This window comes from Diceros bicornis, chromosome 15 (assembly GCF_020826845.1).
Source record: "Diceros bicornis minor isolate mBicDic1 chromosome 15, mDicBic1.mat.cur, whole genome shotgun sequence".
Taxonomy (NCBI): Eukaryota; Metazoa; Chordata; class Mammalia; order Perissodactyla; family Rhinocerotidae; genus Diceros; species Diceros bicornis.
This window is the reverse complement of record NC_080754.1, coordinates 37,962,888-37,985,526: the sequence shown is the minus strand read 5'-3', so window position 1 is coordinate 37,985,526 and position 22,639 is coordinate 37,962,888. Positions and strand designations below refer to the sequence as shown.

General features: G+C 38.1%; 1 protein-coding gene and 1 long non-coding RNA gene across 3 annotated transcripts; both read right to left on the bottom strand.

Annotated features, from left to right (window-relative positions):
* Nucleotides 1-12: 12 nt before the first annotated feature.
* TRA2B (transformer 2 beta homolog) lies at nt 13-22,238 on the bottom strand. Of its 2 annotated transcripts, XM_058556166.1 has the most exons (9): nt 22,031-22,238; nt 9,612-9,745; nt 8,100-8,262; nt 6,686-6,874; nt 4,189-4,304; nt 2,796-2,879; nt 1,733-1,792; nt 902-975; nt 13-431 (listed from the first exon to the last, which is right to left on the bottom strand). In XM_058556166.1, exons 1-9 carry the CDS (start codon nt 22,064-22,066, stop codon nt 421-423), a joined length of 867 nt encoding a protein of 288 aa, XP_058412149.1. In that variant the 5' UTR covers nt 22,067-22,238; the 3' UTR covers nt 13-420. The 2 variants fall into 2 exon arrangements, with proteins under 2 accessions (XP_058412149.1, XP_058412151.1); XM_058556168.1 differs by lacking the exon at nt 9,612-9,745 and having other exon boundaries at nt 22,031-22,214.
* LOC131414887 (uncharacterized) lies at nt 9,752-22,024 on the bottom strand. Its single transcript, XR_009222257.1, has 3 exons — nt 18,344-22,024; nt 15,461-15,736; nt 9,752-14,538 (listed from the first exon to the last, which is right to left on the bottom strand). It is a non-coding gene; the product is annotated as an uncharacterized LOC131414887 (long non-coding RNA).
* Nucleotides 22,239-22,639: the final 401 nt, after the last annotated feature.

Genomic DNA, 22,639 nt, shown 5'->3' with positions numbered 1-22,639 from the left:
TAAGCACTGATATGTTAGAAAGAAAAGTAAAAATCAAACTTTATTGTTGCTTTTTGCCATTTGGTAGCATTTTACACACAGGCTTCGATCTTCAGAATACCCTGGATTCAGTAGAAAAACCTTTTAAATGAAGTTTTGTACAATAGAAACTTCTCAGCAGTCAAAATTTAGACTGTAAAAAAATACATGCAAAACATACTTTTCTGAAAACACTTAACTTTGAACAAAGCACCGAACTACACAAATGCAGAATGAAAACAGCATTTCAACTCCACCAAAAGTAGTCATCATAAAAGGTGTAAAAGTCACCTAACTTCACTAGGCACTGTTCACTTTTTAAACAGGAGACAATAAAAAATATTGTCCACAAACAATATCCCAACTCTAGGGCAAGTTTCAGAAAGTCTTCAACTTCATGCTTTAATAGCGACCTGGGAAGAAAAAAAATAAATATGCTTTTAGTGAACTGAAGTATATATTAATGTAGAGAATTTTAGACTATTCTCTCATTAGGAAATTCCTATGTATTAGATTCTCTCCTGCGAAAACAGAGGAAGACCTTCACACAAAGGTTACAGTAGACATGAGAGAACCAATGTTAAACAACAGAAGCAGCTAGAAGTATAACTTAACCTGAGAGCTAAGGTTTTAAGTCACATTTCAAGGACTCCTAAAAAGAAGAGCTACAAATGGTGACAGAATACACTATACACTTACTATTTTAATTAGCAACAATAAGATTCCAAGGGTTGTTTTCATATACTTTCTTGAGCCCTACACATAAAAAGTGTGTGCGTTATGTGTGTGGGAGTATAATAGAGATAAATACAGTTGAATTAACCCATTGGCAACCCATACCTCTATAATATATAAACAAAATCATATCAAGACAAAAACTTACGAGGTGAGTATGATCGAGATCTGGAACGTGATCTGTATCCTCCACGACTATAGTAAGGAGAAGGTGACCGCCTTCTGTAAACAAATGTCAAGACTGTCTAAGAGTCCACAGATCACAATTAGTCCAAATGACATATAAAGACTATATATGATCCCTTATCAGTTTCCAAAACTAAAGACCCTCACTGACCTTCAAAATTTTGCATTAGTCATTGGATTTCAAGGTCTGTCTTAGTCGTGAGAATGAAACACATCATCAGGTATTATTACCAGTATCAAATAAACTATCAGAGGTTGAATACTCCCTGCCACATGTGATCCATTGATAATCTAACCCAATGTTAGAGAAGAAAAAAAGAAAATTCTTTTACCACTAATTCCCACCACACCCTCATGAACTACCAAAACAGATTTCACTAGTGCTTCAAAGTGGTTTAGTTTTGCCTAAGAAAGACTGACTTGAATATTCACTTGCTTAATCTGAGATGCTTATAAAAAGCTAACAAAGAAAACGTAAGAGTACAAAAAGATAGCTATCAAGAATAAAGACTAAAAATATTATGGGTTCTTATCAATGACCTTAACGTATACCATCATATCTCAAAGTACAAAATGGTACAACTAAGTAATTATCTATAGTCTAAGCCCAAATAGTTTCTGTATACTCAAATAAAGCCAGGTACACATTGTCATTTGGCTTCAGTTAACATTATTTTTTTGAACTTAATGCAATCTAATTTTGTGCAATGCCCCTTAAGTACAAAAATACTAGTAACTGTCTTTATGTGAGCATTCTACTGTTGTACAGATGTTAAATCCTCTCCTGGCATACCTGTAAATCTGATCCCTGTCTTGAGCAGCTCTCCATCCTCCTCCTCCTCCACCTCCTCCTCTGTGAAGGCAGAAAGGCAACATACATTCATTTTTGTAAGTTTTTCAAAGAATACAAATTCAGGCAGTAAAACTAAAACTCCCAGAGCAGAAGTCAAAGCTGGATTCTTCTAAGTAAAGAGCTACCTCTGCCACCCTTTTTAGAAACTAGCACAGAGCTATGATGGCTAAAATGAATACTATTAGAATAAAGAACAACATTTCTAAGTAAATGCTTAAGTGAATTAAAATAAAGATCAAACCTAAGACTTTATTATTCTCAGCCTCCACAAATCAATCCCTCAAGTGCCACTTAACACAAAAATACTTTGGGGGGAAAAAAAGGATTTTTTTGTCAGAGATAAAATACTGGACAATAATATCAGGAGCACCTTTAAGGATTCACTTTCATACACAGTGTTACATTGACAATTGTCAACTTAAAACATTACCAAATAGTGTGCAAAAAGACACCCAAACTTCACACAAGGTATCAAGGATAACTGCTGTGGTCAATACTTAGAACACAATCTACATTTTAATAAGCAAGGCAGAGTCTAAATTACTTGCTGCTGCTAAAACGAAGACTTTTACTTCATTTATATCTTTAAAAGTATTCTCAAAGAGATCTGTTATTTTGCAAGTATGACGGGCATTTTCCTACTAAATCCCTAAAAATGTATCAACTTTTTGGTAATAAAAAAACTCTTACCATTGTTATACTAAGTTACCGTCCTTAATTACTTCTGTGGACTCTTCCAAGAACCAGTTTTCCCTGTCCTCCAGTGCATGATACATTAGATACCAAAAAATTGCTTTATTATAAAGTTAAATTTGAAAACGACCTTAAAATCTAGTTTAAACTCTAGCTCTGGATTTCTTAGTGTAAAAGGTAATGCTTTTATTAAAGGCTAAAACTTAGGTATAGTGCTGCTTTAAACTATATTGCAACTGAGATCCAGGAGAAGAGCTGATGCTTCCTTGAATTATCTGGCAACTTGAACCTCGTATTATGGTTAACTTACCTGTATGATCTGCTATAGTAGTCCCGATCATCATAGCCTCGGTCATATCCTCTGTCATAGTAATCCCGACGGCGTGAGCTGCCACTATGAATAAAAATAGATCTTTAGAAAATACCAAGTGGCTTTTCTTATCTTCCTAGACAGGACTTCCTGCTGTTAACAGCAGCAGAGGAATGCCATGTAGCATGGCTCATTTGGGTCTTGGGGCTAACATACAACCCACAAAGCCAAACTCAACAAAAATGACTAGGCAACTGCTTCAAGTGTAACCTCTTTATTTTCTTCTCCTGGGCAAAAACGGAGAGATCTACTAACAACTCACTAATTATTAATTCATAGGCAGGCCTTTTCTGATACCAGAAAATGAGTATTATTCCCATTTGAATTCTCACTGATATTGGATCAACACTGCCCTTTCTCTTCCCTTGCAACAACGTACATAAATGTATTTTAAAAATCTTTTGCTTAAGGAGGCACACATATTCTACTAACTTGCTTTCAACTAGAAGCCAGTCAATTTGCTAATCCCATGTTTTCCCTACAGAAAAGGAAAATAAAATCATATATGGAGAATGTGGTTTTCGAAGTGGGAAAATGGTCAGCCTATTCAAGAGAACATGATAACTATAGGTCATCGTAATTCTCTACCTTACCTAAGAACATAATTTTACATTTAAAAATTAATTCTATTTAGAGCTTTTTGTCAATAATATACACACACTCATGAAAATAAAGACAAAGGAGAGAAGTATCCTATCAGAATACAGTACAAAAACTGAAGTCTGGGGGCCGGCCCAGTGGCGCAAGCAGTTAAGTGCGCGCACTCCGCTGCAGCAGCACAGGGTTTGCTGGTTCGGATCCCAGGTGCGCACCGATGCACCGTTTGTCAAGCCATGCTGTGGCAGCGTCCCATATAAAGTGGAGGAAGATGGGCACGGATGTTAGCTAGCTCAGGGCCCATCTTCCTCACAAAAACAAAAAACAACAAACAACCTGAAGTCTGTGTTTTCCAATGCTTAAGGAAACAAAAACTAAAAAATGTACTCAAGTATGATTTATACAAACCTGATTTTACCTATCATGGTTAAGTTTCCATCATGGGAAAAATGGTCTAATCAGAACATTTAATTATCCAGCAAAGCCAAATATATGGCATTTCCTTATGATAAAGTGGAATGTAACCTATTTAATGGTGTCAATCAAAATTTGTGGCACAAATAGAATATTTCCAGTGAATATAGTTTCAATCAGTTAAAAAAAAAGACAGGAAAAATGATTTATACTGTGGCCGGATTAAATGAAATGTCAAAGATTTTCCCTAGCACATGTATTTCTTGAAGGAAGTGAACAAACTGAACCGTCAATCAAATTTTTACCTTGAAAATAAACTTACTAGGTAGGTCTCCCCATGTAAATTCCTGGTGTAGGGGTATGTGGTCTTTTTGTTATAGAGAAATCAACTCTGATTCTACGTCCATCAAGCTCCATTCCATTGGCACGCTCTTTTGCCTTCAAAAGATACATAAGTTGTTATCTACAAGCTGGACAATGCCACAAACTATCCAATAGCTATAAATAAGGTCCAACTGGATGTTTCAGTTAGGTGTATCAAATTCTTTTAATGTTGGCCAGGATATTATTGGCCTACAACTTCTTAATAGGCTGTTCCCCCATTAAATATTCATTTGTAAAAGCTAGCCATAAAAACTCAGAAACGTGGGGCCGGCCTGGTGGCGCAAGCGGTTAAGTGCGCGCGCTCCGCTGCGGCGGCCCGGGGTTCGCTGGTTCGGATCCCGGGCGCGCACCGAAGTACTGCTTGGTAAGCCATGCTGTGGCGGCGTCCCATATAAAGTGGAGGAAGATGGGCACCGATGTTAGCCCAGGGCCGTCTTCCTCAGCAAAAAAAGAGGAGGATTGGCGGATGTTAGCTCAGGGCTGATCTCCTCACAAAAAAAAAAAAAAAAAAAAAAAAAAAAAAAAAAAAAAAAAAAAAAAACACTCAGAAACGTTTATCCAAAAAGCCACAGTTGCCAATTTAACCCATGAAATACTTGAAAGTAATTATTGTACCTAACTACACATTTGACAGTGCTTCTGGTTCTAAAGCAGCACACAGATGGCAAACTAGGGCTCATGAGCTAAGAATTTAAACGGCTGGAAAAAAAAAATCATAATAAATGAAAATTACGTGAAATTCAAATTCCAGTGGCCATCAATAATGTTCTATTGCGATACAGCTCTACTCATTGATTTACACATAGTCTATCACTGCTTTTGCATTACAATGGCAGAGTTGAAAAGTTGTGACTGAGATCCTATGGCTCACAAAGCCCAAAATATTTACTGCCTAATTCTTTGTAGAAAGGTTTATGGATCCCTGCTACGCAAAGAAAAAGCTGGGATGAAGAAAGCCTGAATTACATACAGTTCCTTCATCTAGAATATACACTAACTTGAAACAGTATGCACGTAAAAGCAAAAAATATCCCATTCCAAAGACTTAGCAGTTTGTTCTCAATTTATTTAAAGAAACACCCAACACCTAAGTAGAATTTAAATTTCTAATCCCAAATATGCTACTTTTCTAGTTTGAATGTTTAAGCCTCAGGAGAGAGTTTCTGGCACTACTAATTCAGATACAAAATATGCTATTTTCCAGAAAGCTAACTGTGGTCCTATAGCAAAAAAATAAGGGAAATCAGGCCTATACTGTTACTAACCTTGGGCAATCCTATTTATACCTTTTGGCATCAATTATTACTAAAATGAAGCCAATGACATCTTAAAGCATCCCTTCAAATCTCTTAAATTCCACAATGAAGTCACCCATTATAATTACCTGCATTCAGCTTTCAATTCTTCCTTTAGCAGATCATGTTACTCTATTTTAAAATTAGTTTATAATCATACTAATTCAAAAATTAGTATAATTTTCATAAAGAACTATAATAATCTTATCTAGAGCTCAGTTCCTAACCAACATTGACCTCAGATGGCTTGTCATTCTTTCCCAAGCTTTTCTCTTCCTTATACTTCCCTTGAAGATGACTTCAGCTATTATCCTTACACATCTGAAGTCCAAATTTCTTAAATGTGGCCCAGATTCACACACTAAACTTTTAGTCTATATACTAAAAATTTTTACATGTTCTGTTCTGCCCAAAGTCAAATTAACATCTAAATATGAAATCACTCTTGCCAATATATACTCAAAACCAGTTCCTTCTGGGGCCGGCCCCGTGGCATAGTGGTTAAGTGCACGCACGCCACTGCTGGCGACCCAGGTTCCGATCCCGGGCGCTTGTTCCTCACATACACACACACACACACACACACAAAAAGAACCCCCCCCCAACAGGAAAAAAAAAAAATCCCCCTACCACCTCAGTTCCTTCTTCCTGAGTCATAACTTGATCTTACATTCCAGAAAATAACTCAATGTGACCACTGATGAAATATTTTAAATGAGTATTAATATTCTTATATTTTAGATTTTCTGTATCTAGATATACATCATATCCAGAAACAGTCACGTATAAAGTGATATGTTGTGATTTACTTCACAATAACATGGTGGGGGAGACAGACTTGGGGCATAGGAGGCCACAAGTTGGATAAGTATTGAAGCAGGGTGATACAAACACTTTCCCAAAGTCATACTTTTTCTGTTACTCTGCATATGTTTAAAATATTCCAAAATAAAAGGTTGAAAAATAGTTCAAAGTATTATTGACTTGAATATCTATTCCCAGAAGAATGCATTTCCTTTAACTCAAGCTACCATTACACATCCTATTTACAACATAAAAGCAAAATTTGTCCTTATCTAAGTACTTGGAGCTAACAATAAGACTGGTATTCTACAAAGGTACAGGTAGATTTTTACTTACTTCCTTGGCATCATCTACATTTTCAAAATATACAAAGGCAAATCCTCTGGAACGTCTAGACTGCTGGTCATATACAATAGACACATCAGCAATGGGGCCATATTTAGAGAACACTTCTCTTAGATCTCTTTCTGTAGTGTACAAGCTCAATCCAAATACACCAAGACAACAGTTGGGATCAGGATTTGCCTAGAAACAGAAAAAGGGATTTTAAACCTTAAAATCTTATCATATTGAAGTTAAAAAAAAAAAAAAAAAAAACCATACACAAATTAGCCAAAAATATCACTAACAATAAAAGTAGATAATATAGACTACATACTATTTTAAAACAATTACATTACAGCAAGTGCTGCAAGCATGTTTAAGAATGGGCAGAAAAGACTGCAAAAGGAATAACTGAACCTTAGAATTAATGGCGTGGGGAGGGGGGTAGAGGGGCTCATACTAGTGAAAAGCAAACTAAATTTTTGTTTTGGAGATTGGAGGGCAATTTGCCCAAGGGATTCACCTAGGAATTCTAAGCAATGCCCACACATGCACAATATGCATGCATAAGAATAATCAGAAGAGCACTGTGTCTATAAAGCCAGAGGAAAAAAACAGGTAAACTATTAAAATACACCACTCTTACAATGGAATGATCTCAACTGCCAAAAACACAGAAGGGCATCATGTTCAGTTTGATTCTATTTTTATAGAAACATGTTATACATTAACTGTTCACATATACACATAAATGAAGCCAAAGATGTGTACATTTTAACAATAAAGGAAAACAATGAACCCATGTGTTGCCGACATTCCAGTATCGTCATAATGAATTTACCTAAAGGTTTCATTTACTTCATACATTCATTTACTAAAAATTCCATTCTACTCTCAAATAAACACACACTACAAAACCACTTGGGTTATATAATGAAATCACAACACAAACACACTAAATGCCATCTTATTGGGAACCTCTCATGGAAAATAAGAAAAGCCTTAATACCTAAAAGAAACTTGCTTACCATTAAATGCGAAAGTCAGGAGAGCATTCTGTACACAGAAAACTTGAGTAACACGAGTATGAAACATATATAGATGTTATAACTATCTAATGTACTAATGTAATAACAGTTATGCACAATGGAGATTTTTTTATTTGATGGGCTGACTTAGACCAATGTGACAATGTTTTGCTTAAATGAACCCCAAATGTAGACCATTACATGAAAGATACCTTTGAAAAAAATATCTCAAAACATTAAAAAGCCTCTAATGGTAACTCATGCATTCATTGCTAATGCTCCGCTGTCAAATAAAATCAGTTCTAACTTCAAAAAAACAACAAAAAAGAGAGGAATGTATTATAAAGTGGCTTTAGATAGTCCAATGCTTCAAAAATACAGATTTTTCTTCATCTTACCCGATTCCCGACATGGCGCCTTCGAGTAGACATGGGAGAATGACTGTGGCTATGCCGTCTTCGATAATCTCGACTGTAAGACCTGCTACGGGATCGTCTATGAGAGCGGGATCGAGATCTTGACCTTGTGTAATGCCTTCGAGAACTTCTTCTGGATCTAGACCTGCAAAACAAAGGCTTCACGGTTATGACTAAATAGCTGACAATAAGACATGGCTTTCAATTCTTTTCATACTCGATTCTAGAGCGAAATTAACTCCAAAAGACGGAACACAATCCAGGCATTTACTAACAGGGTACCAATTAAGTGGGATCAATACTTTTCTTCTGTATCTATAATCATTTCAACTCTGCTAGGAAGAGTTCCAAAACCACTACTAGCTCTTCCAACATTTCTTAAAGTAGTTAAGAAAAATTAGAGATTAAAATTAGCATACTCAATCTTTTGAAAACCATAAAACATGCATTTCATTTTAGCTTGATTTGTGGCCACCTTTCCCCCTCAGAATACCACCCTCTATTTTTCTGCTTCTTCCATTATGCCCACCATTCACCAAAGATAAAAGCACCATCACAGTAGTTTTCTCCAGCAGTGTTTTAAAAATCAACCAGTTGCTTTTAACTAGAATGATCATATGAATTGTCATCTTTTTTTTTTTTGTGAGGAGGTCAGCCCTGTGCTAACATCTGCCAATCCTCCTCTTTTTTTTTGCTGAGGAAGACTGGCCCTGGGCTAACATCCGTGCCCATCTTCCTCCACTTTATATGGGACGCTGCCACAGTGTGGCTTGCCAAGCAGTGCATCGGTGCGCGCCCGAGATCTGAACCGGCGAACTCCGGGCCACTGCAGCGGAGCGCGCACACTTAACCGCCTGCGCCACCGGGCAGGCCCCTGAATTGTCATCTAAACCAGGCAGGAGACGTCGTTAACAGAGAAAAGGGGTGCTGTTAATTATGCCTGACAACAGGCATAAACTGGGGCTGTCCTGGACAAACCAGGACATACAGCCCACTCTTGACCAATGTAAAAAAAAAATTGCACTGTGGTAAGGTATTATTTTTGTTTTATATGTACATGTATATAATACTAGACTATACCTACTTATCAAGAATTTCAGTTACTGAAAGCCAATGCTCTGCAGTGTATTTGCCATACTAATAAACAGTTTACTTAAACTCATAGTGAATCCTCACAACAATTCTGAAGAACTGGTACTATTACTAACTCGCCTTTTATAGATAAAGGAAGCTAAGGTGGAAAAAGGTTAGGTAATCTGCCCAAGCCAGAAAAAAATAGAGGTAAGATTTGAACCCTAACTCAAATAGCCCAGGCTCTTAAAAACACTTAGTCTTCGGTCTCCCAGAACTTACAATTAAGTTCATTTCTAGTACCAATATTAAATAGGGCAACAAATGATCTAACCCTCTCTATCTTCCTAGTTTACAAAGCACACACCAATTTCAAAGCTAAGAGCTCTTAACAGAAGAAAATCCCAAGACAGTCTTTCTTACCTAGATTCAGATCTGGACCTGGACTTTGATCTGGAACGCCTGGAATCTTCCTTGGAGCGAGACCTTGCAGGGGTATGCCTTGCAGATTTCCCAGATCCATGAGCACTTCCACTTCTGGAAGCAGAACGGGATTCCTACACGTAGATGTCAAAAGTTTAATTTGTATACTTTCTGGGCAACTTTAAAAACAAATAAGCTGCTGTGAGGTAAATGGTGAGGGAAAGCAATCCCCTTCCAAGATAAGAAAACATAGGTAAGGGCAGGAACTGAATATACGTGGTATAATAATTACATTGCTCCAATTGACATAAGTCAATTAACTTGAACTGCCACCTTTTTTGGAGCAGGGATTAAGAGTTAACTGACCCCACTCTCTTCAGAAAGGGGTGCCAAAGCCAAGCAGTTAAGGGAACTGTCCAAGGATTGTTTTGGGAATGTTACTCCGTAAAGACTAGGGTGAGAAAGAACCTTATTAACTACGACACCTATACTTTATACCTATTTCAGTCAAGTTGCCATCAATAAACAGAACTCTATGAGATTCATAAAACTTACTTTAAAAATGCTTTTTTCATAAGACCTCAACTTTTCAAGTTATATTTATTGCTGAGTGGGAAAAGAGACAAGGATGATCTGTTTCAAGTCCTAGAGAAAGGTAGAAACCTAGTGGAAAGCAAGGACCAGCTTGAAAAACACTAGAGCCTATTAAGACCCTATTTCCATCTAACCATGGTGGGAGGCCCATAAGAATCTCAAACAAAGGAACCAGATGGAGCTACAGCACAAAGGCACTGAACTGTGCAGCAATAAGGGTAGAGAGGGTACCAGAGATGTACATTTAACTTCCTCAGCTAAATGGAGATGAGCGAGCGAAAACTGATGGGGAACTGGAAATAAGCAAGCTAGAAAAGTTACATAAAAGACATTAAACCCAGAAAAGATTAAACCAGAGGCTCCTAACCTTGGCTCAGGAAGAGAAGGAGTTCAAGAACTGTATGCAAAAACAAAAGTCTAGTTATATACTATATACCCACAGATTTCCCAATCAAAACTGGGACTAGCTGGTAGGCAAGTGGCACAACAAGGAAGATCTCTAAAGAAAACTAACAATGGAATGAGTATACAGGGTTAACTAGTTCATCAATGAGCCAAAGGCATACATATACAGTAAGTAATGGAACCAGGAAAACATTCTGCCAAGGCACCAAAACAGAAACAGTGGAGAGAGAGAGAGAACCCATTCAGTCTGATAGCTAAGGTATTATCAAGCAAAACAATATTTCAGGTTCTCTACTTGAGGCAAATTAAAAGGCATACAGTCCAGTGAGCCCTTCCACCCACAACAGAGCAGAAAAGGCCAGATTCAAAACGGACCAACGTTAAATCACTGTAAGGGTCGAAGCTGCTGGATAACACTTATCACAAGGGACCTTCCTCTATGGCAGACCTTCAGAATATTCTGGCCACTCTTGAAAGGAAAGAAGACACAAGATTATTTTAAATTATAGCCCAAAACATTTTAGAATATGTTCTGTGATTTAAAGCCTAGTGAAGAAAATTTGGAAGAGCCTTCCTATGATGCTCAGGGAAAAAATTTATATGCAACACAGAAGAGACAAACTAAAGTTTGAAGTTTAGAACAGGAAAGAAAAGAATAACTCAGCTGGTAAAATGAGTTCTGGTCTCTAGGCCCAAAACAACTCTAGAAACCTTCCAATAAGATTTCAAAGTCATTAGAAAACATGGTGTAAAGTGACAGGAAATGTGACACCCTGGTCTCCTTCCCCTCATGAATGACTATAAAGAGATTCAAAGAAAAAGATGGCACTCTTCATTGTTATGAGAACAGCTACCTTTAACACCAAGGAATGGTTAAAAGATGTATTATGGCTTTGGGTACCCCAATTAACAATCCCTTGGCTTTCTCTGGCAAATATTCTGAACACTAAGACATTTAACAGCACAATTCAGGGGCCGGCCCCAAGGCGCAGCGGTTAAGTTTGCCCATTCTGCTTTGGCTGCCCGGGGTTCGCAGGTTCAGATCCTGAGCGTGGACCTACTCACTGCTCATCAAGCCATGCTGAGGTGGTGTCCCACACAGAACAACCAGAAGGACTTACAACTATGTACTGGGGCTTTGGGGAAAAAAAAGAGGAAGACTGGCAACAGATGTTACCTCAGGACTAATCTTCCTCAAAAAAAGAAAGAAAAAAGTTTTTATTAAAAATAAATAAATAAAAGCACAATTCAGGGCTGGCCCGGTGGCGCAGCAGTAAAGTTCCTGCGTTCCGCTTTGTCAGCCTAGGGTTTGCCAGTTCGGATCTTGGGCACAGACCTACTCACCACTCATCAAGTGATGCCGAAGTGGTGTCCCACACAGAAGAACTAGGACTTACAACTAGGATATACAACTCTGTACTGCGGCTTTGGGGAGAAAAAAGAAAAAGAGGAAGACTGGCAACAGATGTTAGCTCAGGGCCAATCTTCCTCAAAACAAACAAAAAACCACAATGAGGTATCCATCAGAATACCTATCAGAATAGCTGAAATTAAAAAAAAAAACCACAATTCACCTCCCTTCTCTCCTTGGACAAAGAAGTTTTCTCAAAAATGGGGATGCAGTTTCTGTCATCTTGACCATAGGCAAAAGCTAACCTAGAAAAGAAGATAGAAATAGGGACCCAAAAGTTACAAATACCTTTATTACAATGCTAGAAAGATTACGTCATGGAATCGCTGTAACTTTTAACGGAAACCAAAGAAAACAATTTGCTCTGAAAGTGAGAGCAGAGTATGAGTGCCTCACAATAAAAGTTAAAAGACTACCGATACAGTAATTATAGTTAACAGAAATCAGTCAGCCTAGGGATCTGAATATAAAAGAAGAGTCAACATCCCCTTTTAAGCCTCTTGCTTCATTAAACAGAAAAGCCTTCTTCCAAGCTGAGATGCTTAACCACTAAGAGGTTAAGAGAGAGTACATCTAGCCTGGGACATAAGCCTTAATGAGGTTTCCCCATGAAATTCTAGCAGAACAAGGATCAAAGGATAATTTCACAGATACTGTATCTAAGACTTTTTTCACTCAGCCTCTAAACCTAACTGGCTATATACAGATACAATTCACAAGCAATCATTTCTTAGATTGGGAACAGGAGAAACACCAGAATGCAAAGATTTTCCCTTTGATGCTGACAGACTAGCACCTAAACAATGCCTCCACCTCCTACATTTCTTGTCAGGGATATTCTTAGAGAAGTTAAACTCCTTTGTAGTTACGTTGGCCATTAGCTGGTTTGGAAATACATGTAAGGAAATTTAGCCTGTCTAGAAGAAATGAGATCTAAAATTATTAGCCAAATCTAAGAGCATAAAATTAACTTTAAACCTTAATCCACAGGCAAATCTGTAAAACCAGCCAAGAAAGGAGCTACACACAAGGCAAATTCAAAGTCCACTCTCAGGTTTGACAAAACATTGTCAACACATTAAAACCCTACCAAAAGAAGCACTACTCTGGACATCAATACTTCAAGGAAAAGGATCATGGACTTGAAGTTAGCATGAATAAAATAAAGCCAAAAATACCCTGAAAACTGCTCAGGGAACCAAGTTCTTATAGAATGGCTCTTAGTCATATACTAATATATAACCTACAGGAAACACAACAGGAAAAAAACTCAGCCTTCCAATGAAATACCTTCATCTGCATCTTCCTATTCTGAGAACAGTATTACCTTAGAAAAACTCTTTGAAAGAGATGACAGAAGTGGGAATAACCATCTAATTGGTAGGTTTTTCCTGTATTACTTTAAACACTGGATGCAGTAACTGAGATTTAGAACAGTGGCTCTTAAACAGGTATGCAGTAAACCTACACAGCATTTAAATTACAGGGGTCTCTACACTGCAGCTTATTTTAGTAGGTCTGGAGTCAGGCACCTACACTTATTAAAAGCACCGTACGTGCTTGTGATGTCAGTTAACTCTCACCGATTTAGTCAATTTCAGAAGTTTTATGCCTCCTACCTATCTGATTTTTCTCGGCAAAGGCATCTTCCTGGAACCTTTTTCTGTCATCTTCTCTGCTCCACCCGCCCCTGGCATTAATCAGCCCTCCTGGGGCATGTACCTTACTGCCTGCCCCAGGACAAGAGGCCTGTCTCCCCCTTACCTCTCCAATGCCAGGTGTGGGAGGAGGCACTCAGAGATGCTTTGGTCAAGGGGAAAACCACCCTGAAGGATGAGATGGTTCACTAGCATCAATGTTTATTTTTGCCTTACATCTATTCAGTTTGGGCCATATAATCAAATTTCAAACTCCTTTCTTCCCCTTAGAGGGCTAATAAGTCTTTTTCTCTTTTGGACCCCAAGAACCTTTCAAGTCTCTTGTTAAAGAATGCATGGGTTTGAACAGAAAAATAATATCTATTCACATAACTTTCACCTCAGCTCTCTGCCTAATGTGTAATTAATTCAGACTGCAAACCTAACTATTAATTCAATGTTATTATTAGTTTATACATGGCAAGAAATTATAAAAAGCAATAATTGGGGCAAAGCAAATGCTGGAAACTGTCTCCTATAAATGGGAATAATTTTCTTCTGCTTGCGAGATACAAATATAAATATTGTTAAAAGCACAAGCCTCACATTGACATTAGATCCTAAAACCTGAAAAACATGAATCCTTCCAGAAATGTCATTTAAACTACTTTTTCCAAGAGTTGTAAGATCTGACAACTCTCAGAGAGAGATTTTTTATGTTGTCTTCATTTTAGGAAAAGGTGATACCCCTGGCTTTTCCAATAGGGTAGAAGACAGCTGTTGGTTGGCTACTACTGGGTATTATTCTGACACGTGTACTTGTCCCGTTCAACTCCAAGTACCAACATCACACCAATCATCTGACTCCTCTTCTATTTAGCTAAAACAAAACAAAACACACAAAAGGGAAAATGACAGAACTTTTGGGTTTATTTTCCTAGTAAGCGGTGGGAGTGGATAACTAGATAAAGCTACTTCTTAACCTATATTTCTCACATCATTATAATAGTTAAGTGTTAATAGCAGAAAACAAGAAAGGGAATAAAGCTGATTTCTGAATAAAGTACCAGCTACTGTTACCACTTTGAACAATACTCTGTTCACTTGTGTGACAATTTATTCTAAGGAAAGCCACTATATTTTTAGCAGTAACCCTAGTCATTTAGCTGGAATAATCATTAAACAGAAAGAATTAAGAATCATCCTTACGAATTCAGCACACATGCATCTTAAAGTTAGGGCCTAAGTGGTCCTAGCTTTCCACTATTGCCATCCGGAAAAAAATTAATGTTGTCATAAATGCCAAAAGGAACTTCCTGTTCAATGCTTTGTTTGGATTTTGGGGGTTTGGTTCTATAACCATCCTGGTGACATTCTTTAGGAAAACTTTGACAAACTTAGAAAACATTCTACTATACATTGCTCAATACTGAAGGACAAGGGTCAGTGCATTTTAAGAGTCCAGGGGAGTGGTACAAGACCACCAGTTCCAACTCTGGAGGCACTCACTGACATCCCAAGACCAGCAGAGCTAGACAAAAAATCTATGGGGGACAACATGAAGCCAACTGTTACCCATACTGGAGAGCTCATCCCTGCCTGGTATTTGACTACAAAGGGGTTATTATTTTTTTTAATTGCATTTCAATCATTCGACTAAGAAGTTAAAATTAGAATTACCTAATTTAAACGTTTCCCCTGGAAGGCACTTCTTTACCCTGTATATATTTTCTTCTATTAAACAGAAAATGCATGCATGTTTAGCAAAATATACAGGGACACATAAACAGACTAGTAATTACTTAGCGTAGTGCTTTCTGATTCCAGATTACTTCTTATCTTAACTTCATTTTTATTTCTTTTCTTCATTCTTCCGTTTCAAATTCTGACTTCTTTCATCTTCCCCACTTCACACAAATTGCTCAATATTCTACAAGTGGGACTTCTGGTCTGATAATTAGCATGCATTCTTTCTTTTATTTTTTCAAATTTCAGCTTCACTTATTCCTGAGCTTCAAATACTCATTTATAAAACTTGTCAAATGACGACTTCCGCATTTTCCTTCTTCAACATTAACCTTAATAGAAAAAGAACAGGATGAAGAATATTTTAAAACTCCAGGATAAAATCCAGTGCCAAAACTGAAACTAGAAAAAAAAAATCCCTTTTGTTGTTTTGGATTAAAAAAAAAAAAAACTAGATTATGCAGCTCAAAAAACTGAAACTACGTAGTTTCCGGTTGGTTCTAAAATATATATGTAATCAATTTCATTTGTCTACTCCAAATAGATTTATCATGCTTAAGTTGAATGTGAAGTGCGCGAGTGAACATTTTAAAAACTATAATTACATTTCACACTTCTTACTTATTGTATTCATCAATAGAAAATGTTAAGTGTCCAAAGCACATCTCTAGTCAAAAAATGACACATTAATACAAAAGTGCAAGAAAGGAAAGCACGGACAATTCATTTGTACAATAATGACAAGGCTCAGGGTTGAAGAAGTTTACAAATTGTGACTTGTCTAGGTAAGGTCAAGAAATGTATTTAATGTCACACATTTTAAAGAGCTCTGTAGAAAGACAATGACAGGGAATCTAAAAATTTGGACTATAGTGTTCAACCCACCCCTAGAAAGCTGCTCTAGGGAGATTTTATAATATGGATGGTCCCACTACTAAATTTAGAACTAAAACCACAAAAAAACCAAATCAAGTCAACCAACTGCTATATGCAAGTAGCCACGAAGGAAAGCAGAACAAACTTGAATCCAACAGTGGTGTTTTCAAAGAATTTTTTCCCCCCTCAATGAACAAAGTATTAAAATCTTCTGCAGTCCAAAGAACAAATCCTACTTTGAAAGGTGGCAATATTTGCAGAAAATTATAGCTCACTTCCCGAAATTATTAAAAAGACTTGTCATTTAACAAATCAATAACGTATAATAGTGTCTGTTGAACACCCTAAACAAAATATTGCTCTCATAAAACATCCTAGTTTCCCTGCATTTCACCTTATGATCTTTCATTTCACTGTCAACAATTTCCTCTCCTAGCTTTATTTTCTTTCTGGGGAAAAAAAAAATTAAGGTTATAAAAAAAGAAAAAAAGATTAAGTCTTTATACCTATCTGGGCATAAAGACAACCATGGCTATCATGGCAAGTGTTGTGATGTCTTTTCTATGAAAGTAAGCATAATTTTCAGTCTAGTTTTTCAAAGTCAATTATTGTTTATTTAATCCAGGAAAAAATTTAAATGGTTTTTTATTTAAGGGAGTCAGAGTAATTAGTTTTCTTTTAATATCCATCACTAAAATGTAATGGGAAATGTTTGCTGGCAGCACAAATGTAATCGTGGAATCAGAATGCCCAAGCAGGTTTCCTCTTAAGGCCTCCTAAAGATTACATACAGATACAGGGCTTAGATGCAGAATATACTGGAATAGAGGCCAAAGGTCTAGAAATCATAACTTTCAAATATGGACCTCTTTCTGCTGTTATTTCATTACCTTTTCCCAACCTTCTTCCTTCTTTTATATTCAAAGAACAAAAATATATTAGATAATATAAATATTAGGTTTACTTCAAGTCATCTATTAAGTTCAAGTGGCCACTTTATAACCATAAGACAACTATTGGGCTAATGTTATTATACACATTTGGTTAAGAAATTTTACTTAGAAATAAGCAGAAACTTGTCCCACCATCACAATACTTGTTAAAACGATTCTAGGGGTTACAACTGGAATTCGTGTAACATTAAAAACACGTGCAAACTTATTAAGTTGATTGACAAAGTACTATTTTAAAAATTCGGAAGAGGCAAAGAAAAACTCGTTGATCCTGCTGTAAACATCAATGCTCATATCAACATCGAGGACTATTTTATTGTTTTCTGTAGCCAAACTACCAGAAGGTGGGGTGGATAGAAAAATCCTCAAAGACTGAGAATATTCTCTGAAAAAATCATCATCTGACACACGTAAATCAGTCGAAAGTCCATGCTTTTGAGAGATCTCTCGCAAAAACAGTCCAGACTCTAAATTTACATTCGTAAAACATCCAGTACTTTCCAACAAAAGCAAGTTTAAGTATGCTTTTTGACTCTTTCAGAAGACTATCTTTTAATGTCTAAGCACAAAAATCAATGCAAAAACAGGGCCTCATCCATGCTGTCATATTTATCTGTGTTGATAAAAGTAACAATCTGAAAATAACCTCCAAAACCCAATTCAAAGCAAAGATTTTTGGGAATTTGAAGACTCTCTACAGCAATGTACTTTTTTTTTTTGGCTTTCAGCTTAAAAGCAAGACTAACTGACAACCATATCTAATTTTATGTGACCACCCCAAAAAACTAAACTGGATAAAACTCTTAAAATTCTTAAATATCAATCACCATCTCACCACAGTACTTTGTAAGAAAATAATACAATTGTGTAAAAAAAACTGATTAACGTAAGACATAATGTTAAGGCTCAAAATGTATACACAACTGTAGCTCTGTCCTTCTCTTGGCCAAATTGTAAACTCAACTATGAAAAGTAGTAATATTTATCACTTAGGTTTTGGGTTTTATTGGAGATGAAAGGGAAAAAAGCTGTACAAGGCAAATTCAACTTAACGCATCTCTCAACACCTGAATTGTTCTCCAATCTTTTGACAAAATTTGTAGTACTTACCTCGTAATTTGAGTTTGAAAATGCCACCTTCTAGTTCCAGACAATATCCACAATATTAAAGCATCCTTAGTTAAAACCAAGAAAAATATTCTTCAACCTGGTTTCTTCAAGAGACTCACACCTAACCAGACTCACAGTGAAACAAAACAGTGCAAACTACTTCCTCCCACTTGACATTAATTCAATCCTTCACTAAAGAAATTTGGTGTGATGGCTACAATTCTTTAGAAAGAAATAGATTGAGATGTTTCAGTTTTGAAAATTAGAATTTAGAATTAGGGGCTAAAAACAAAGAATACAAAAAGATAATCCAAGATTAAGCAGAAGAGGAGGAAAACTGCAGAATCTGAAAGGCAGTTTGATGGGATGGCATCCAGATGCTATTCATCTCTATGGAGAATAAGACTAAAGATAATGTACCTATATTGCAAACATTATTACTTCTACAAAAATAATAGCCAATATTCTATCAGAATATCTTCTTAAACTGCTTGTCATTGTAATCTTGGTAGTCTGGCACAAATTAAAACCATCTATCCATACAATAGTGTTTCCCTTAGTTTCTGGATTTTCTAGGTCAAGACTCATTTGTAGAAGCTCAAGAAACCATTACGAGGAAAGAGCATTAAACCAGTGCCAAGACCAAACATACAAATCTCACATACACTAAATACTATGACCATTATTGGACCTTAAACATTTATTACCTCCCAATATTACCATACATCTCTAAACTTACTACCAACTCTTTATCCTGTCCTTATTCTTCCAAATTGTGACATTAAGTTCTACGAGTGCCTCTTTTTGCAAAAGCGCTAGTCAACTCCTTTGCAGAAAAATGTTTGCAGGCAATTTTTGGAACATACTGGAAGAGACTCTAACTTGGAGATGAAAAGTATTTTACTTTTGTATGGATTTTGCCAGATCGGGAAAGTCAACTCTAATTAGAGAGATTTTAATTTAGATTAACTTTGACATGAAAAAATTCAGATAAAGGTGAAAAGTAGACTCTGCCCAAACTAAGTGACACGAACCACAAAAATTCACGCCCCTAGCTGTGCATTTAAAAGGAGACAAGGGGACACACTGAACCACAGTTCTAAGTATCAATATATTCACCCAATAAGTGAATACTCTATGAGTGACCAAACTGAGGATAATTTATTGCACATACACAATCAGTTTGTTTAGGAAAGGAACAACTTCTAAATGAGTGGAAAAAATACTTCTGGTTAGTTGGGGGGAGTGTACGGGAGTGTCTGGATCAGAGATTTAGATAAATGAGAGGGAAATTCCAGCTGAACTGAAGAGATTTGTATCAGTGATAACAGTTGGACTTGTATTAGTGATTTACATCAACCATTCAGAATGTTTGACAGCCTAGAGAGGAATCAAAGTAATTTTTCAGGCTCCAGAGAAGCTATTCATACCAGGGATGTTCAAGATTATCCTGAATGCAACTTTTTCACTTTCAGGCACTTTCAAAAGGAAGTTTTTAGCCAATCAGACCCAACTGTTCTACCTAGCCTTTTTTATGGCATTACATTTAAACAATTCCATTGAGCTTTATGGTTTTGCCAAGCATTTTTGGGATTCCAAACTTGTTTGTTTTCTGTCTATTCTAACCACTTCAGGTTCCAAAGCACCAACTGGAAAGCAATCAACATACAAAACAAACGCCAAACAAAACAATATGGAAGTATTCCACAACTTCAAAGATTAGAATCTCTTCCAGGAAGTCAAGACACTTACGTAAGAAATAAAATAATTTCTCACACGAGCTTTATAACTTTCTCTCCTTCCATGATTATTTAATGAATATTCTACGTAACAGAATAGTGAAAAACACTAGGATATATATTCTACTAGTAGAAAAAAAATGCAACCAATTCAAAAATTTCTCATTAACGGGATGACATCTCTTGAATTGTCTCAAACCAGGGCATACTTCCTATAATCGTTTCCTCCTTTACGTGTAATTTATTTTTTTTAGGCAATTTTTCATCTTCACAAGCATATCACAAGTAATTTATTCAGGTATATTCAACAGAAAGATCTAGTCAGAAACAAGTCATTCTGTATTCCCTAAATGGTGCAAAAACACCCAATAATTATTTTAACAACCGAAGACTTAAAATTATCATTTGCTTTCCAGGCCAAACACAGACTAGTTCAGTATATTTAACTCGCAAAAACCAGAAGCTAAAGCTTTAGCAACTTGTGAGGCTTAACCCAAACTTTCACTGTAAGAAAGAGCTTAAAAATAATCGCACACACACGGGTGACACTGGAATCAATCGTCTTAGGGAAAAACATAAAAAGCCAACATTCACTGAATACGTAAAGGCGAGGCCTAATTAGGTCAAACCAAATTAACCAGATTTGGCTCCGAAATTACACAGTTAAGTTCACTAAGGTTCCAGGAAAGAAGACAGGAAGCTCCTTTCTAAAAACATCGTTCTAACGAACCACGCAAAATGTTTTACATGAGTTTGCTAAAAATTCGAATAGGTTTATCTGACGTTTACCACGGACATCTTAAAGTGGCTCTACCAGAAAAGGAAAATTTAAAAGTAGTAAACTGCAAAAACCTCCTATTTACTCCTATCAAGTTAAAAAGTCAATTTCTATGGTTTTTTTTTTTTTAACATTCTAAAAAATTCTTCCTAACCTCCAAATATGCAAGATTTCTTCCAAGCCTCGTTATTTTCGCACCTTCATTAGGACCCACAGCCCAGCAACCAAACTTTACATCACGGTGTTTAAGCCTCAGACTGTCCTGTTCCTGCAGTCTAACCAACCCTCTCCAAACTCCATTTCTGGGAGGTGGAGACCAAAAAACTGCAACGGAGGCTGTGGTTCACAGAATTAGAATGCCTCAAAACAAAGGAAATAACGGCGCCACAAATTGTTGCCCGCCAATTTCTCCTACATGACCCCGAGAAAAATATCTACTCCACAAAACAAAAAAACCTCAGAGATCTCGTGGTCTATTCTATTCGGATACCCTGATAACTATTTTTGGTTTGAAGGCCCTCTCGGTATCAAAGAAAAGGACTCGGTTTAGGCCAAACACAAAGCCCGCGCGGAATCCCCTCACACTAACGCGCCCAGAACTCCGTCTATGTCCGGTTAGTTTCCCCCATCCTGAAAGAGGCCCCACGAACACCCTCGATTCCATCCTTTCTCAGCCTAAAAGCCGACCGAAAGATCCTCAACAACGTCGCCTTTCTTCTTCCACCCCCACGCGGCCCTGTGAGGCGCGGGCCCGCGGCGGGTCGGCCCGCATCGACGCGCGGCTCCTCCGCCATTTTGTGTCCCTGGCAGCGCGCCCAGCCCGCCAGCCCAAGATGGCTGCGGGAAGCTTCGCAGGAGAGCAACGGCGAAATAAGATGCCGCTCCCCTCCCCCAACACCGAGGGGACGCAGCGGCCATTTTTAATCCTTTCCCCCCCTCATAACGGAAAAAACCGCCGACTCGGGTACGAGGCCACACAAACCCGCCAGCGGCCTCCTTCACGGCTACAGACATTATCCTTAAGGGCTCTCTAGCCCCGACTCTCATCCCTCCCGGCCTCAGATTTCGGAGCCTAAAGCGCCTCTGTCTCCCGGCCCGGGGCCGACGGGCCTGGAAAGAGATACAGGAAGCTGGGACCACACTGCCGCCCCCTGCACCAGCTCTACGTACCCGCTCGCCGTAGTTCTGCTCGCCGCTGTCGCTCATGACTCCTAGCTGCTGTCGCCGCTCGACGTGCTTCAATCGAAGCTTCCAACCTCTCGCGCCTTCTATATAAAGGCTCCGCCGCAGGCTCGCAGAAAGAACTGACTTCCGAGCCGCTGAGAGCCGAAGCGCTCCGCACCGCCTCCGCACAGGCTCTAAGTCTCCCGGACGTGACGCGGCGCTCCTTAACCCGGCTCCTCCCCCTCCCAGAACGCGCGCTTTCTTGGCTCCGCCCCTCCGCGCTTCTTTTTCCCTTTCCAGCAGTGGCGCGGCCCGAACCGGACGTGACGTAAGCCCCGCCCCTCGCGCAGGCCTACTCCCATCTACGGATCTCTGTGAGGCGGCAAAGTCAGCGCGCCGGGTGGCTTCCGTGGTGGTCGCCGGGGGGCTCAGTGATGTCAGTGGCGGCGCCCGAATCCCTTCTGGAACTTTCCAGGGAAACCGTCGTGAGGGGGGGAGGGGAGGAGGAGACGCCCTCTGTTTCTCCCATCCTTCGTTCCTTTCTTCCGCTTTATTAGTTTCTTTTTTAGTGCCTTCGGTTGGAGACGGCGGATATCCGTATACGTACTGGGTTCC